Source organism: Phaethon aethereus (assembly GCF_964289735.1).
Source record: "Phaethon aethereus genome assembly, chromosome: 7".
Classification (NCBI taxonomy): domain Eukaryota; kingdom Metazoa; phylum Chordata; class Aves; order Phaethontiformes; family Phaethontidae; genus Phaethon; species Phaethon aethereus.
The window spans coordinates 34,353,205-34,371,691 of NC_138583.1; the positions used below are offsets into that span (position 1 = coordinate 34,353,205).

General features: G+C 35.1%; 1 protein-coding gene across 1 annotated transcript; it reads right to left on the minus strand.

The window, feature by feature from the left end:
* Nucleotides 1-2,175: 2,175 nt before the first annotated feature.
* Nucleotides 2,176-18,175, minus strand: FAM204A (family with sequence similarity 204 member A; the record flags this gene model as incomplete). The annotated part of the gene is made up of 7 exons (XM_082002607.1): nt 2,176-2,227; nt 2,569-2,675; nt 13,761-13,850; nt 15,563-15,665; nt 16,247-16,280; nt 16,837-16,927; nt 17,924-18,175. 7 exons carry the CDS (start codon nt 18,173-18,175, stop codon nt 2,176-2,178), a joined length of 729 nt encoding a protein of 242 aa, XP_081858733.1.
* Between the last annotated feature and the right edge of the window lie 312 nt (nt 18,176-18,487).

The window sequence follows — 18,487 nt, forward strand, 5'->3', positions numbered from 1 at the left end:
TTAGAATCAGATCAGCAGTTTAGGAGGATGTTTATTAAAGGTACAGTTATGCGCCGACTTATTTATTATGTATTCAGATGATCTCTATTAAAGCTGTATTAGGCTTTTGTATTTTCCCTGTTAATCAGGTTTTTTTTTTAACATGGTATAATTCTGGGAAATGACTAATATTCTAAGCAACTACTTTAGGTAGATCAAAATACTTCAAATGCAGTAATTTTTAAATTCATCACACAAGTAACCCAATGCAAATATTCTGCATACTTCCTAAATATTTAGAGTATTAATGGCCAAACATAAAACTTATTGGTTATTTTAAGTGAAAAATGTTACAGGTGGCACTCCTGTGACAAATACAATGTGGCAAGTTCTCAGATAGTATCTGTTTTTTGAGGGTTTGGAGCTCTTTCAAAGCACATTTTCGTATCAAACAGCACTGATCCTTACAGTTAGATAAAGATCTTTGACTAATAAATACTGTTAAGAGCAACTATTACAAGAAAATGTATAGTATCTGTTCAATATACACTACTTAAGTGTTTAATGGAATACTGCTGATGTTTTCAGCACAAAATTATCAGCATCACACTGCTTTTCAGTATGTTGAAGCAGAAAGGTCAACTGTATCTAACACTCTGCCAGCTGCTTAAAAAACCCCAACAGCAATTACAGACAGAGTTTTGGACAGGAACATTTGGAACTGAGAAAAATCTTGATGAAGGTTTATGGTGTAATCTTTGTTTATACAAGTAAACATGCAATTTACCTTTACAAAGAGGTATCACTCTCTTCCTTCCACACCAAAGTTTCTAAAGCTAATATAGCTTGTAAACCACAGTGTGAGATTTATGATGTTATACTGCAGAAACCTGTTTAGCCCCTGATTTACAATCCTGGCAATTGTATTCAACTGTCATCATAACTAATTACAGCTAACTGCAGATTACCATATTGGAAACTCTCATCTTTGTGAAAGAAATACGATGTCTGCTAAAAAAGAAAAAGGATCAAATATCCCGAGGGCTAATGAACAAAAATGCACCATTCCATGTTGGACTGCAAACCTAAACTCTTCGAATTGGTGTCGTAAAACTTCAAATTGCTATTTGTTGGCAAGTTGTTTTAGCCTCAAGTACTTACATAGTAAATCACCACTGCGCTAATACCATACCTTTGGCCTGAAACATATTAATCTTGGTTAACAATAACTGACATTTACATTACCAATTCAATTCAGGCATTGTGGTGACTAAACACATATGCAAGAGCTTCAGGGAGAAGAGTTATTAGTTCTGAATGTGTCCCTACTTTTCACTGAGAACAATTCTGAAGAAACATTATCATCAATTCCTGTTATAATCTTACAACATAAACATTCAAATCCTAATTGATCTGTAAAACCTTTGTCTTGGACTTAAAATCTGCATTTGTTTCTTGGATGCAGTTAACTGCACAACATAACGTATTTCAGATATTTTTCAAGATATGCATTTCTATACTTTATCTGCTCAAAGAAATTGGGACTTTTAAAACTTGAGTTCTTGGGAAAGAAAGGAAAACGGGAATTTGAAATATCCTAAGGAACATGGCAACAGGACATGACAAATAGTACCAGATCCTCCCAGGAGAGGGAGGATGGACTTTTTCAGCCAGTATTTTTCTCTTTATATATACTAAGCCCATAAATGCATACATAATGATGGTTTTAAACTAGTAGAGTGGTTTTGCTTTTCTTTACTTAGTGTGCCCCCAAACTTTCAAGCGATCAGAAGAGTAAGTACTTACTGCACTAAGTCTGTATAACTTAGCAGGAAAACCTCTCCTCATACCCACGCATTGTAACTGCAGTGCGGCATAGAACACATTTCAACCAAGTATTTTATTCCAACTTTACGAGTTCTCTACCAGACTCCAAATGCATTATCTTAGATTTTCAGATTTTGGATGAAAATACTATATTTAACATAGTACTGATGTTTAGTTAGTATTTTTGCTACATTACAAGAGCACGCCAAAACAAGACACTGCAGTCTAACAGCATTAAGAGAAACATAAGAATTTGACGTGCTGGGTTTTGTTTTGGGGGGTTTTTTTTGGTGTTTAGATTTAAGAAGTCTCTCACAGAGATTCTTCAAGTAAAAACAGGTATTTGACTCCAGAGGAAAACAGGATGGATTACATGTATCCCATGTTGCTTTTTGTTTCCCATCTTTTCTTGGCTTCAAATCTGAAATAGAGCACAAAAACACGTTAGGAATCATGGGTATATGTGTTTCAGGTATTCAGCCGCACTATTATTAATATAAAAAAATAATTTTTAATACTATAATTAAAACATGAAGGCAAATGTAGCCATATAACCAACACATTAATTCTGGTAAAGCCTCTGTACTTAAGTCTGATACACTGCTAAAAAGATCACCTCCCCCAACCCCAACAAGGTTAAACTAAACAAGTAAGATTAGCACAAGCCTATTTCAACTCAGAAAACATTTAACTGAGACTGTACTGTATACACTTAGTGCCAATGAAACCACAAATGTTTAATTCCATACTCAAATGACTTACCCCCAAGCAAGCTTCTTTTTTTTTCGAGCTTCTTGGGCAGCCTCTGCTTCTTGTTTGGCTTTTACGAAGTTGCGGCAAGCAGCAGCTTCGGCAATTTTCACACCAAGCTAAGACACAGAAAGAAACAAAGGAAAACTGAATAGATGCAAATGACTCATATGAAATTTAAGCCTCACAAATTACTTGGTCTGATATTGTCTCTCAAAAATCAACAGATATTAAAATATCTTTCAAATATTAGGCTGACGCTGTACTACTAGATCAGACAATCAAGAATGTCTCTTGAGAGAAATACAGAGGAGTGGAATTCTGGGGCAAGAACCCTTTTCACCAAATCCTTTGCTTTCAAGAAGAAAAGCAAAGGGCAATTGCCCACTAGATTTTTTTTTTTTTAATAAATATACAGACATAGATATATACACACAGTCTCCATTATTAAGACCAGTCCGTGACCTCAGCTGTGCTAACACAATAGCATCAGGTCTCACCGATATGAAACCCACTCAAAAAGACAGTTTTATACAGGAAGAACTGCTGCTACCACACATTTTCCAGTAGCACCAGTAGTCATGTTTTAATCAGTCTGTCCAGAAAGTAAATCAAGCAGTGTCCTTACAGTCCACCTGGCATTAAGTCTTCACATTACCAGCTTTTAGATTATTAGTGTGATAATATACATGCTTTTCAAATCAGGTCGTAATAGGCTGTAGGTGAATACTACTTTACTTTCATAAACTTACTCACACTGTGAGAATTAAGCTCACTTTAGTGAATTGTCAAGGAGGGGGGAGGGGAAGAATAAAGCAAAAAAGATGGAAGAATGTGCTGTGAACTATGATCATATTCTTTCCCTTAATCAGCATTCGTAACTTGTTCATTGTAGTTACACAGAATAAAATCATAGAATCATTATGGTTGGAAAAGACCTCTAAAATCATGAAGTCCAACAGTCAACCCAACACCACCATGCCCACTAAACCATGTCCCAAAGTGCCATGTCTACAGGTTTTTTGAACACCTCCACTGATGGTGACTCCACCGCTTCCCTGGGCAGCCCGTTCCAATGCTTGACCACATCACGTTTTCTGATTGCTGTCACGATTTGACATTATCTGCAACTAAATTATGAATTATGGAAGAATTCGGTCTCAAAAGTTACCGCTTTTCTCCAACACAAACAAGCAATTCATTGATTCAAGACTGCTACAAACTGATGTGGACAAATATGTTTTCTTCCTATCGAGTCCAAAATTACTGAAGTTAGCTAACATGCTTCTGACTGGAAAATGATTCTAAATTTCCCCAAAATGTCATGGGAGCATCAAACAAGAGAGGCATGAGACACCCAAGTGAAAGAACACTCCTTAACTGACGAGTGAGAACTCAAGAACGCATCTTCAGGTGTAGATGCGCTTACACACCTTCTACAACTCGCGCATCAAACGCCTACCCTATAGGTAGGTCAATACCCTGATCATTTTGTTAACGAAGTGAAACAAAACAGCATCATTACAAGCTATTCTAGCTTATAGTCCTTTCAGGGTTCAAGAATCGAGAAAGTAGCCTTTATGCAGAAGGCTTTGAGAGTCTACATGCATGTATGCAGTAAGCACAAGACCAGTTTGTGGTTTGTTTAAGGCTCTAAACACTAGCAACACAAACAGTTGAGAGGTATGCATAGTATTTTAAAAGGAAAACATGCCAATTAAATAATGCTAAGCAAGTTTTTCATCTCCTATTTTCACATCTTGTAAGGTCATACGTATGTACCTATGGAATCATCTTGATGCACAAAATAATTCATGTGATCAGACATTTAAAAAACTTTTCTATTAGCGACATCATTTTAGCCCTGAGCATTAACATTTTATATAATCAGTAATTCAATGACAACATCTGAACTTCCAAATCTCAAGTCAAAGACTAGAACACAACATTCCCTTATTTGCACCGTCACTTAATATTTAAGGGCAGCTGTTAACTTTAATATACTTGCAGTATGCTTAAGAAAAGTCACCTAAAATATTAAAAAAATATTTACTTGTTAATTGAAACAGGACTAATTATTAGCTTAAAAACTAGAGCTATCTGATAGCTGAAGTCAATCAGCAGAACCATGCCGTTATGTCTGAACTGTATTTTACCTGCTAACATACTTGAAAATTAACTCTTACTATGTGATGAGTAACAGCATCTCCTTAGAATATATCCTAGTGGCCTAGTGAGCACTTACACACATACAAATATACACAAGTGAGGTCTACACAAGTGCTGCAGAAAAATCTTCTGATTCTATTTCTTGGAAAACAGAATGAGTTCTTCCATCTTTGAAAAGTACAGAAAAAATGGGATAATAAGATCCTCTGTAGTGTATGTGGAAGTAAAACGAGAAACATTTTGCAGCGTTAACGTTATCATTTCTAAGCTACAGAGTCAAATTTTCAAGACATGAAAATAAATATGTCATATATAGACACACACAAACGTTTTAGATTAAACATCATCTGCTCCCACCCACACCCAGACATACATCTTCACTTCTCCCTCACCCCCCAAAGAAATCCACAAAAGCTTGGTCAATGGGTTTTACATTTAAAAAAACCCACACACCAACATTTCAGGTCATCAGATAATTCAATAAAATACAATCTTAAAAGCAGTAAGAAAGCATGAATAAAAACATACACAACAATTTCTTGTGTAGTCAAAGTATCAGCATTTTCCATATAGAACATCCAATATTTTGCTGCATTTTAATTAAGGTGTCTAAACATTATCACAAAGAACTGCAAATTGGTCAGAGCACGCAGTAAGGAAAATTAAGCTCTAAAGGCTTTTTATCACCATATTTCAGGAACCAAGGGTGTAAAATGTTCTAATTTGGGATATATTAAAAGCCATAAAAGGTCTTTCAAAAAGATTAATGGTACTTTGCTTGGATTTAAGATAAGGGCTTTAGCTGGTTGGAAAAGCAGGGCCCTGGTTAGACCCTTGAGGCATTCATCTTTACAGCCACTTGGAAGATTTGTAAAAGCGTCTGCATAACCTCAAGCAAACGCACTGCGACATTTTTTTTTTTTAAATTCCTTTCAATTTTACAGGTTTAAAGTGTGTAAATCATATTGGGTAGTAAAGCTGATATAATGGTTCATCCTTGTAACACAATATATATATATTTAAGACAAACTGAAAAAACAACTTCATTTCTACAGGGCAAAGACCTTTCCATTTTGAAGTTGACCAATAATCATGTCAAATATCTTACTCTAGATGTTTAGTGTAGCATAAATGAAAATTCCTTATCCATTGTTTTTCATAAATTTTTTACTCATCTGAAGTTGCTACCTTGTAACAAATTTCTGATGCTTAGCCTCTTTTTGAACAGTTTCAAGGCATTTATTTAAAAATACCAATTATCATACTTCAAGTTTTTATGGAATAACAGGTCTCTATGAAAAATATTTATGCCATTCTCTTTTGTTCTTTAATTAAATGAAAACAGATGTTTTCTGAAGTAAAGCGGAACCATTGCTGGAGTACTTAAAGTGTTAAGGTCTTTAATTTTTATATCAGTTTGGTCTACAATTCCTGATTGTCTTTACTCAAGCTCAACATTAATGTCAAGCAAGTTACCTAGGAGACGAAAGAGATCAAAGAGACAAAAAACCCTCAAATGTCTGATTAATCAAGCCTGCAAACAGCTTATTTCTTTTAGCCTGCATGCAAGTATGAAAATGAGATTCTGGGAGCCGTACATTGTGCAGATTTGTTCATTCTTATCAGAACAAAGCCAGCGGCAGCTTATTTCATGGATCATTGGCACTGTCATCAGTGCTACACAGAACGGGTGACAGCTCCTCATTTTGAGGCTTGAACAAAATTAGCAAAAAGTCGGCGCAAATTAGCCTCTCATCTTTTTAGTAATATGACATTATTCATTTACTTTTTATCCAATTTTTAATTTTTTCCTTGTCAGCTATCCCTTTCTAGTGTTTCTTGCACAGCATCATAAAGCACTTTTAAAACAAGCAAAGAAATGGCTCAAGTTGAAATAGTATGTAAAAGTTCAGGCAGAAGAGTAAACATTTTTCTTAAGTTGCAACAGAATCTACCGTAACTTCCAGAAAACTTCCTTGAAAATCAAGACATTTAACATTAAATATCATAAAGCAAAGACTTTTCATTACAATGGCACTGTGTAATGTAAATGCTGAATGATACAGGTAATGAGACAACAGATTCAAGAACTGCTCCAGAAATATTCAGGTATGATATACAAAACACTAAGCTTACAGAAGCTCTAACAAAACAGCTATATTCAAACAGGTCCTGAAATATCCTATGATCATACCAGAGAAGCCAAACAGCCTTTTAATGCAGTGTTACAGTTTCTCATCAAATATGAATCTAGTTATTTCAGGCTTGCCTTTAGCAATGATTTTCTCCTTTTATGTTATGCAATGTTATCCATTGCTGACGTATATAAAATATATAAAGCAAACAAGAATAACGAGTGGATTTTGCAGTGAAAATTGTCCCCTTTCAATGATGTGCTCAACTTTCACTGTAAAATACTTTGTAATACCTTTGTTGTGTTTTTATGCCATGTATTACAACATCAAATTATAGTTGGATGACACAGTAATGGAGCAACGACAGAAAACTGTTCTATTAAGGTCTTTGCTAGATTTAAACATTTAAATGCAAGTTACTTCTTCCATTCATGAGAAAACACAGCATTAAAAAATTAACTATAAGCTGTTAGATGCTTTACACAGCCCCCTTATAAGAAAAGCAGTTTTAAAAAAAGAACTGTAGTACTGTTTTCAGCAATTTCTTTATCTCTGTTCTTCTAAGTAAGAAAGCTTATTAACAAGCTTTGAACTTAAAATCACATTTACAATAATGTGCCATCAACAGTTTTATAAGCTAATTAGAAAAAAAGATTAATTAATGACTGGCTGCTAATAAAATGGCAATCATGAAGAAAGAAACCAAGGGTGCTAAGCTTCAACTACCACCAATTAAGAGCTAATTACAAACAAATTATATATGTGTTTTGCTGTGGGCTTTAATTTACTAAAATGGTTTTAATTAAAAGAGAAAACATGCTGATTAATTGAACTGCAGAAAAAATCTACAGTATAAACTGTGCTTTGTCTGTCTCTTTAATTAGACTTGTAACATCTGAAATCTTTTTTTAAGGTTTGTTAAGGAAAAGATATACATAATTAAGGGAGCATAGGAATGTAATTCTAGGTGATAACCCTGCCATGTTCCAAAGGTTAAACGAGAACAACCTCAATGAAGATAGATATTTGGAAGCACCTCCGCTAAGTATTAGAAAGAAAATCCTTCAGAGATAAAAATAAACTCTTTTTTTTCCCCCCGAGTCCTTTAAATGGGCAAGATTTCCAAGTTATTTGGTGCTTGGTTATATTCCATATAAATTGTATCAATCTCTTCAGGTACCTAAAAGCACTATGATAAATTGTGAGTGTTGAAGAGAATTTAGAAATTGAACTATTTTACCAATAGAAGATCATCAAGCACTGTAACCTGTCGATCTGAAACAGTAATGTGTGTGTGACCTCATGCTCAATCATATCCTACCCAGATTTTCAAGTGGAAAACAGCTTCCAAAATGGTTCTTAATGGTTACGAGATACAACCCTGCTCATGTACTTCTTATTCTAAATTATATGACTAGAAGTTACTTACAGACAATGGATACTAATTTAATGGTTAGAAAATGATCAACACTGAGGCAACAAATTTTGAAGACAACAGCGGGACTGATCTTGCTGTAACATGAGAATGATATCCCAGTGAAAAGCCAATTAATTTTGTTGATTATGATGTAGATTGACAATCATAGTTTAAGCTTGATTAAAATACCATAGTTCCCCTATACATCGCAGCTTTTTAAAAATGTTTCACCAAAATGCCAGAAGCCACTAAGCTAAGCACTTGGGAACAGTGCTGTCAAAAAGCCTGCGCTACCTAGAGACTGACAACTAACTACTCCAGTAATTTAGTGTGCTAAATTACAAAATATTTTAGAAGTTCCTTTTGACAGGTAAGTCTAATATGGTCAAGATTATTTTATCATGTTCAAGTTACAGTCCTCAGGCTAACGCACTCTTAGACAATGTGGCACCTACCTACCAGGCAGTTAACACAAAAACCACAAGCATAATGCAAAGTTTGAGATTTAGCCAGATCAGTTCTCAGAATATTAGCGTCATAAGAAAATCTGCATTCTGCTTCTTGAGACACTGCACAATGATTTGAGTAAAAAAAAAAAAATCACTATTAAAAATTCTTTCTCTGGGGTAAAAGAAGCTTGGTAAATATTTTCAGGTTTATATATTACAGGGTTTGGGGGATGGGGGGGGAGGGGGCAACCTTTCAAAATTATTTGGTTTAATTAGGAGAAGAACTTTTACAAGTATCACTCCAAACTGAAACTGATTTACAGCAAAGTGAAATTATGAGGTATCTCCACATACCATCCCTACTTAAAAGGATAAACACCTCCAACACAGTCACAGTGCTCTAATTTATCAACATTTCTTCTTGAAAAAGGTCTAGACAGATTCCCACAAACACAGTAGGAACAACTAAAGTACATTTCAAGATATTATTCCAAAAAGTTTTTTCTGAAAGTGTTAGAAAAGTTGACGTAATTCCAAGTGTCTGTTCACAGCTACGCATCCAAGTACCTGCTACCATTAAATATCAACTACCTTGTCCTAGAGCATCACCAGGAAAACCATTTTTTCTCAGCCCAGCTAAGTGTCCACATAAACTTCATTCTCTCAAAAACTTTCATTCTAAAAGGTTCAAAATTTTTTTGGCAACTCCTACGTTTAATATTAACACTTCTGTTGGCATGTCTCAAGTTAAACAAGTCATCATTAAATGCAGTGTTTGAACAATAGCTTTAAGTATGCCGCTCTACATTTGAAAAGAACAACTTTAAAACACGAAGGACTCTTTACCAATGCTGAAAGCTCTGGAATGTTGTAATCCAGTTGCTGTCTTTTTGTTACAATAATAAACCTTAACTGTGCTAGTATACCAGCACACTGCAATGAACTGCTAGTTATTTAATACTAGTAGTACTATGGTTTAGGTACTACAGTAATAATTCAGTCTAATAGCTTGTTTAAAAATCCACAGTGAATTGAGATTCATCATATGACCCATCTGCATTATGTTGATGCTCAACAAAAATTTATCAAAGGAGTACTGATCTTATATACTGTAACTGCACCACAGCACTGAGATGCTCAAGCTAGACTGGATTCTAGAAGCAGAGTAGCTAAAGCAGCAGAGTTACTGATGGTAAGTCTGATGTGTTTGGTACAACATAATGCAGACATGCCCATATTTTTTCAGGAAGAATTTCACTCATATATAAAATAATGCAATCAAGAATTTCAGGATTACCAGAACTCTTAGTGAAGCAGAACAGCCTACAAGGGAACACGCTGCTGGTATGGCCAAGGATGCTACAGTTTGAAAATCCCAAACTAACTGCAATCACTTTTCTAGTCCACAAACTAGGATGACTATAGGAAACAAGGGGTAATACTTTGTAGTGAGGTTTCCCAAGAGATTAGACTGAATATCATCATCACATAAGTACAATCCATTTTTTAATAGAAATGCAACTGCCAATAAAAAAGGGGCAAAACATTTTTAGCTAGTCTCAAAAGCTACATACGAATCCAGAGATGCAGTCACTAGTAAATACAGAGCCTCATCCATAAAGTATCCAGGTTTTAACTTCTCTCAGTCTAAAACCTTGAACGCTACTAGATTAAGAAGTTTTGTTTTAAAATCAGCATTTTTGCATATTCATCAAAAGAGAAGCAAGCAGCAAGTAACATATTGCTCACTTACAGCAGTACAGTAACATTTTCCTTAAAGAACCTGCAACAAGTACCACATGGAAACCAAAAGACTCAAAACCTTGAAGCAGTATTATTTAGTCTTTTAGGATGTAAATTTCAGTGATCCACTCACAGCTGCTAGATTATGCATATTGCCTAAATCACCACCGATTTTAAAGGAATCTGATTTTTAAAAACCTTTTCTCACTGTGTCATAATGCTAGCATATTGACAGCATCATTTTGGTGTTCCTTAGCATTTTAGAAGATGTTTTTACTGCCTATTCTCATCATCTGTTTATTTTTGGCTTCATTTTTCTAAATACTGAAGCTGCCCTATCAGTTTCACAGGCTTATAAATGTTATACATCAAAAATTAGTTTCACTTATTAAGGCAGGAAACGGCTTTAAGAACTCTGGGATCTGTGCCTCAAAGCAAAAGCTTTATCAGCAGGTTCCAGTCACTGCTTCTTGCAAAAGAAAATGGTGCCGACTAAAAACCCATACACCTGATTTCAAAAAGAACACCTACCCACTGAACATTTTTCACATGGCTGCAAGGGGGCTGTACCCCAAACAGAAGACAGCTGTTTCTCATACACTCCCTGCCCCCAACCCTGCAACATTGCTCAAGAAAAATGAAAACTATACATAAGAAGATGAAGTTGAGATAAAAGATTTTTTTAAGAAAATTCATCCACTTATTTCTTTAGACTTCAGAAGTGGTGTACTTCAATACAGCCATAGTATAGTTCCATGCCTGACTTCCTCACAGTGTTGTGCTGTCTTTGGAAGTTGGAGGGATACAAATAGCCACATATTTTAAAAATTAACTCACTATTATGTAAAATGAGTTTTAAAAGGGACATTTCTTTATATTGCAAAGAGAAGGAAAGTAGTGATTTAATCACTACTATAGAACATGAAAGCAGTTTTTTATTAATTGTACTTGTACACAAAACAATGATTTTTGAATCAACCTCTTCCATAATCAAATCCTTTTCTATAGTTCTTCACTGAATCAGAATTAGTCACTGTTAGAATTATTGCCATAAAAGTATTAAAAAGACCCAACATAAAAAAAAAAACCCCACAGCTTCTTAAAAACCACAAAGAAAAATAAGTCTTGCAGTGGGTTATGTAGCTAGCACATTTTTACAACAGTAGAGAACCCCAGTGAATTCCCATGGATTGTGCCTCAGCAGAACTCCCCATGAGATCAAGCCAGAGTCATTTGAGTTTTCCTTCTTTGAACATACTATTTATTCAGATAAACCCACTTAACCAAAACCAAGTCAAGGCTGTGAATACTAATAATGTTTCAAGCACTTTGTTTTCAGAATTACATCATGTTAATATTTGAAAGTCAACAAATTGGATCTAATGTTCCACAAATAAATACATTGCTGTAGCACCTGGGATATGCTAGATGTTGTACCATCGCATGGCTACCGAAATCAGATAATAGTTTATCATAAATATTACAAAACCTTAAAACTTCTTACATTAATTTGTTTTTATAGTCAAACAATTTGCACTAGAACCTCAGTATGTTTTATTGATTATGATACTCTAACCACTTTAGAGTAGATGGGATAATGACATTTGTGAAGGGGAACAGCAAGTGTTTTTCACGTTGTACATGTGAAAGGTAATGCAACAGTATCACAGCAAGAAGCTGGTCAGACTTAAAAGGAACATTAGGACACAGTCCTATCACTGTCAATAGCTGTTATCTTTGCAGAGTGAAGTTTTGTGATCACTGGTGAATAGGCAGGTAAGAGTCTAGTCATTAGAAACTGCCCTAAGTGACTAACTGTAGGAGTTTAATGATTGTATAAAAAGTTATTTTTACCTAACCTTATTTACAGAACCTTAAGAACTGTATTTCCCATTTCAAAAGCCATCTGTTTTTAAAGCCATCACAATAGTGTGATATTATATTGCATTAAACAGATATAAATTTGCAATTTTGCATTAAAGATTAGCTTGAGACCCTGTACTTGGGGAACACTTTAAATAGTTGTATGAGAATGAGAAGTATTTGGAATTTGTCCATCTTAATGCTTTTCCAATACCTTTGGATTTTGCTAGTGTATAGAGTGGACAGAAAATTCCCATTAACTCTGTGAAGACAGAAGAGTATGCAAGATAGAAGAATGAAAGCAAAAATATATAATTAATTTCTAATATAAATTTATAATATGTATGATTTAAATACTGTAGCTCAGATGACTTAAAAATGATAGGTCCTGTACTCACCTCAAAGAATACTTAGTTATTTTTTTCTTACCTGGCTTCAAAACTATTCCAACTATCTTTTTATCCTAATTGTCCTTCTTTGCATTTTCTCGCCTGTGCACAAATAGCAGTGGGTACAACAGCCTTCATGGCTTTCAATTGTGTACTTCACCTGCTACCATCTACCATATGTTCACCAATTTAACTATTTCTTACAAGAAATTGCAATTACCAGAGATATCTGGTAGATTCCTCACCAGTTTAAGTATTCACTCAGCACTACCTACAAATTTAAAGGGTCCACTTTTTACAGCAAAGAGGAACATAGCCTTCATAAAATTACTCCGATACACCAACTAACAAGACAGTGTCTTGAACGAAACCAGCATTTCTCTCACCTGGATTTTTTTTTTTTTTTAAAGACATGCATTTTTATATTAAAAATGACAAAAAGAAAAAAATCCATTAATTCTATAAACATCATTCTAGTGCCACAGCAGTATGTCTGACATCCATCTACTCCCATTCTTCTCCAGAATTCTTCCACCTGTCAACTCCTGATCATGTAAATACACAGGAAAAGCAGCACTGACGCATTTCTAGTTCTAAACTTGCTAAATCTCTACCTTTTTTCACACCTCCCAAGCTTGCTGGGGAGGGAATGCAAGGAGAAGTCTGAGCCACAGGGAACTCACGGAAAGAGAACATCCTAGTCCTGTTTTCTTGGCTTGCGACATGCAGAAAAATCAAAAGCTCAGTATAGACAACCAGTTACTGACTCCTCTGATTCGTGGAGCCGGCGTGAAGGCTTTACAGCAAGGTTACTTGGGATTGTTCACCATTGTATTTTCAATTCTTATACATAGCTGTCATAGCTTATATACAGCTGTCCATGCATGACTAGATCAGCAGCAAAATACTTCAGTCAACTGACAGAAATCTGCTTAGGAAGCAGGAAAGAGGGCCCAAACAATCTTCAATGCTATTTTAGTTAAGACACTTTTTGTACAGATGTACGTTTCCCAAGAGCTTTTGTTAATAGCCCACTTACCTCACGAACGGCTAATCTATCACTCAGCTCCTCAGCCTTATCAATGTCACCTTCAGCCACAGACTTCTCTATGCTAAGTTCAAGGCCAGACTAGAAAAAGAAAAGCCAATATCTTTAGGACAAGAAGAAATAACACATTTAAAGGGAGCATCTCCTTTCTCAAGTTCTTTCATAAAATTCTTTCTTTTAAGACACTGCATAAACCTGTAATTTCTATGTAACACAAATCACTTTGTCTATGTATTGTAATGGACAGAATAATTAAGAATTCACTGAAAAGCTGCCTGAGCACAAATCATTGCATTAGTTCCACCTTATGTGCAGGATAATACTGTAGGTTAAAAAAATTACACGGACTAGTTTATGCCTGTCACAATAAAATTTCATCTGAAGATCTGGCTTATCTCTTCCATCCCTGGAGCTTTCTAAACAAAATGTGAAATGTATGTGTCAGGTAACATGAAGAATGGCAATTACCACTGTATCGTTATAGTTCTAAGATCCTATCTTTATCCAAAAACTGAGTTCTGGCATGGTTCCACTCCACTGTACTTATAAATTAAAAATTTTAGCAGTCCTATGGGAAACAAAGAAAAAGCTTCAAAATTTAACCTCTGAAAATAAGAACAACATTTACAAATAATGTAACAATGAAAAGTAAATATTTACTGGAAATCATAGTTGGAAACTTCTGAAGGAATACAGAAGGGTAGCACAGCAGTTGCACTGACTTCAGAATTTCACAGAAAACTCACCTGCTCATAACAGAAGGCAATTTACAGCCTCACTGGTTTTAAATATTAGTGATGCTAAAGAAAACATATTTGACAGTTTCATAACATGTACTTTTTTAAAAAGATAAAAGCAAAAAAGCTAACAATTCTTGAGAAACAGTGATCTGCAAATACTGCGCTTGAACTGTTCAGGTGGATGTTGAGGAAAAGTGCACAACTGGAAATCAAAGTGATAGCCAATTCTGTTAGATGCCTTTTCTGCAATTAATGAGACCTGTGTTCCACTAGCGATAAAATATCTGAACCTATGTGGAGAGCATCTGCATTTTAACACTTTGGGCCTCATTCCAGATCTATCTTGAGCAGTTTAATGACAACTAAATACCCACCAAAAGAAAGAACTCAGACAGAAGCAAATGTCTTATGACTTGAATGCAGAAACTTACTTGAGGCAAATGAAAAATAGAAAACGTATCATAAAGGAGGGTAACTAAACATTTAGTGTCATAGAACTTATACAGGCCTTTACCAGAAAAGCTAAAGAACAAATACTGCTATGAGGAACTCATTATATTTTCAGTTTAACTTGTCCATCATGTTGTACTAGTTATTTCAAATATGACTAGTTAGACAATATTTATGAACAGAAAGTGTCATATATCCAGTAAAACTGTATGGTAGGTTTGTCCCTCTAATACCTATAGCCACTGATGTCAACTACAGGATTTATGTGACACATTTCAAAGTTATAACATGACTAAAAAAGCCAAAAGAAAAGTCAAACAATGCATATGAAGTGCTCTGTCCCTCATGATAACAGAAAACAAAACCAGACAGGAAACAAGCATGGATACTGTCTCAAAAGAAAGCACAGCAACCTTTCAATCCAAGTATGATTCATGTGATATCTAAAATTAAATTAATTAAAAAAGTGCACAAAATTATTGTTCAGAGTGACTTGAGCATTTACTAACTTTCAAATAGTCTCAGGTTTTCTCCTATCTCAGTTAAGGCAGAGGTCTTTTACTGTCAAGTACAACCTGACATTGCTTTTGTATCAACAGTCACCTTTTGTGAAGCCCTGCTATCCACAGGTGATTCAAATCTATCATTGATTCCAAAGTATTGTGTAAGTTCTTTCCATTTGTCTTCATTTGCCAACTGTTGACGACTAAAAACAAACAACAAAAAGTAATTAATATAACCAGTTCCCTTTCCACAACTTGTAATATTCTTTTCAACACTAAAATTAATTCCTCCATTTGGCAGACATGCTCTTTTCATCCATTTGCAGTTTTTAGTGGAAGTGAAATTAATTATTCCTTCCCCTCTGTAAGGGTAATTCCACAATCTTGAAAGCAAGCTTATAGAATCATTCCGGTTGAAAAAGACCTTTAAAATCACCAGGTCCGACCATAAACCTAACACTGCCAAGGAGGAAAAAGAAGAGGAGGAAGAGCAGGCTGAACAGGAGCTTGTATGCCATTACATGCAAAACATCTAGGAATAACATTAAGTCCATTTTAAGATACATTAAATACATTTGTGTTTATTTTTAAAATCAAGCAATAAACTTTATCAATGAGTCACTGGTATCAAATTCAGCCTGCTCAACAAGACACTGAACAACTTCAGCAGATATTTTACATGACGTTCAAAGCTAGGCTTTGGCCATGCAAGTGGCCAAGCTTTTCACAAGTTTTGCCTGATATTAAAAACAGACCTCAGATAATCACATTGACCTGGTTATACCTCTTAGTCACTTCATCGTTCTTTTTCTGTTTTTCTAGGGGGGGAAAAAAAAAATCCAATATTACACAGTAATACCCTACAGCAGCCAATGAAGTTAACAGAACTATAATCACATTTCCTTTGAAAGACTGACACATTAAGATTTTTACCCAATGATCATGTGGATTTAAACCATGCAGCTGTAGGACTTCTCATATGAAGAAACTCCTACAACATCTGCAAAGAAGTTTTACACCAGAATACACAAAAGTATGTTTTATAGAATTACTGAAATACACTTAGCCATAAATGAGTATTAGCTAAGTCCTACCTCCTTTAAAAAAAGGGGGGGGGGGGGGGGGAAGAAATATAATACTTCAACTTTATGCAGCAATTTACAACCTAGTCCTACAAGTGATGTATACAACTAGAAAAATAAAACCCTAGACAATAGCTAGAATACATCTACTCAGGCATTCAATTTTTGGTAAGAAAGAAAAAAACAAACAAAACCAACAAAAAAACCACCACACATCAGCAAATCCCACTTCCAATGTATTTGATACTAATTCCATTTTAGGACAATAAATTATGTAATTACATAAAAATACCTTTTCTGGGACGCTTCCTTTTTCGGCCTTTGTTTCCCTGTTTTGCTTGGGTTTTCATTTCATGGTTTTTCTTCTGAAGCTCTACAAATTTCTACAAGATTTAGAAAAGGCAAATCAGTATTTTAATTTTTTTCCCTCATTTTTAAAAAAATTACATAATGTGCTGAGAAATGTCCCAATATCTTATTTATCCATACTACCTACTTATATCTATTACATTAAAATTTATGAATTGAGAACATCCAACTCTGAGTGTTAAACTAGAATTGGCTCTAATCTTTCATCACCTCTCTCTGACCTTCTGCCCTCCCTAAATCCCAGGACTATCCAAACCCAACAGTGTTCTCATGGGACATGACACTGAACACAGTTCTGCTCGTTGCCCGTTCCTGAGCTATTCAACGTATTGTTATTGCCTAGCTGGTAGTTTGTCATCCAAGTACTGCTGACAACATAGTCGTTGCACAGCAGGCTACCTACATGGGTTGACTGACGGAGAACAGTAACTAGTTTTTGCCAATTCTTATTTTGACTCGAAAGCCTAAAGCACAGGCTGCTTTGTTTATATTTATTTTTTCAGTCTTCAGCCTGCAACAGGAAAATCAAGAGGTTATAAGCAACTGAATCTGAATGCCTGCGACTAACCCCTACAGAAAGAGGAAGGATTACACCTTTATTTTGAAGAGATACATCACCAGTACAGTGGCTGATATACTTAGCTGTAAATCCTTACTAATGCAGAAAGCAGTTATGAAGAAACTCAAGAGCCCATACACTACCAAAACTACAAGCTTCTATACAACTGTATAGTTATCCAAACATCCCCCTGCTGCACTTTCAATCACCATTAAAGAGGAAAAAAAAAAAGCTACATACACCTCCAATCTAAATTCCTGTTTAGCATGCTTGAAACAATCTAAGGTATATTAGGATGACTGCACTTTGCTAATATTTTATTTAATTTCAGATTTATATATTGAATATTCAAGACTAAGTTATTTTAATTTAAAAATTAGCCATTCAACTTTGAGCATATTGCTCAGTATATTTATGCTCTGGACATTTGGACACCTGTAACAATACCCACATTCCACATATTTAGAGAAATTCCAGAAGGGCACGTTTGAGATTCTTTTTCTCCATCTGTCACTGATATCACAATGGGTTCACTGATAGTATTACTTTCAGGTCCATTCTGCTGGAATTCAGAAAGCTGAACTCTTTCACTATCTTCTTTTGCATCTTTTTTTGAAAAGGAACTATGCAATTCATCTCCATCATCAGAACTTAAGTCAACATCACTTTCATTCAGTCCTGGAGGTAACAGTCCACTCCACATCTTCCAGTTCAAACAAGTCCAAGCCACTTAAAGTCACTGCAAAGACACCAGAGTGTGCTTACCCATTCTGAGATAAAATCATAATTAGTCTGCAGAAGAGAGAAACAGAAATAGCAAAACACATAATGAGAAACATTTTAGTTTCTCTTGAGAAAGTACCAATCAGATGTTTTAGACAAGCACATTATAAAGCTTCTAATACTTACTATTTCGGAGAGAAGTAGAGAATATAAGTACACAGGTTGAAGCTATTAACTTTTTTTTTTCTCTTCCTTGTTCTTTGAGGTTTTGCCACTTCGCAGTTGCTTGCGG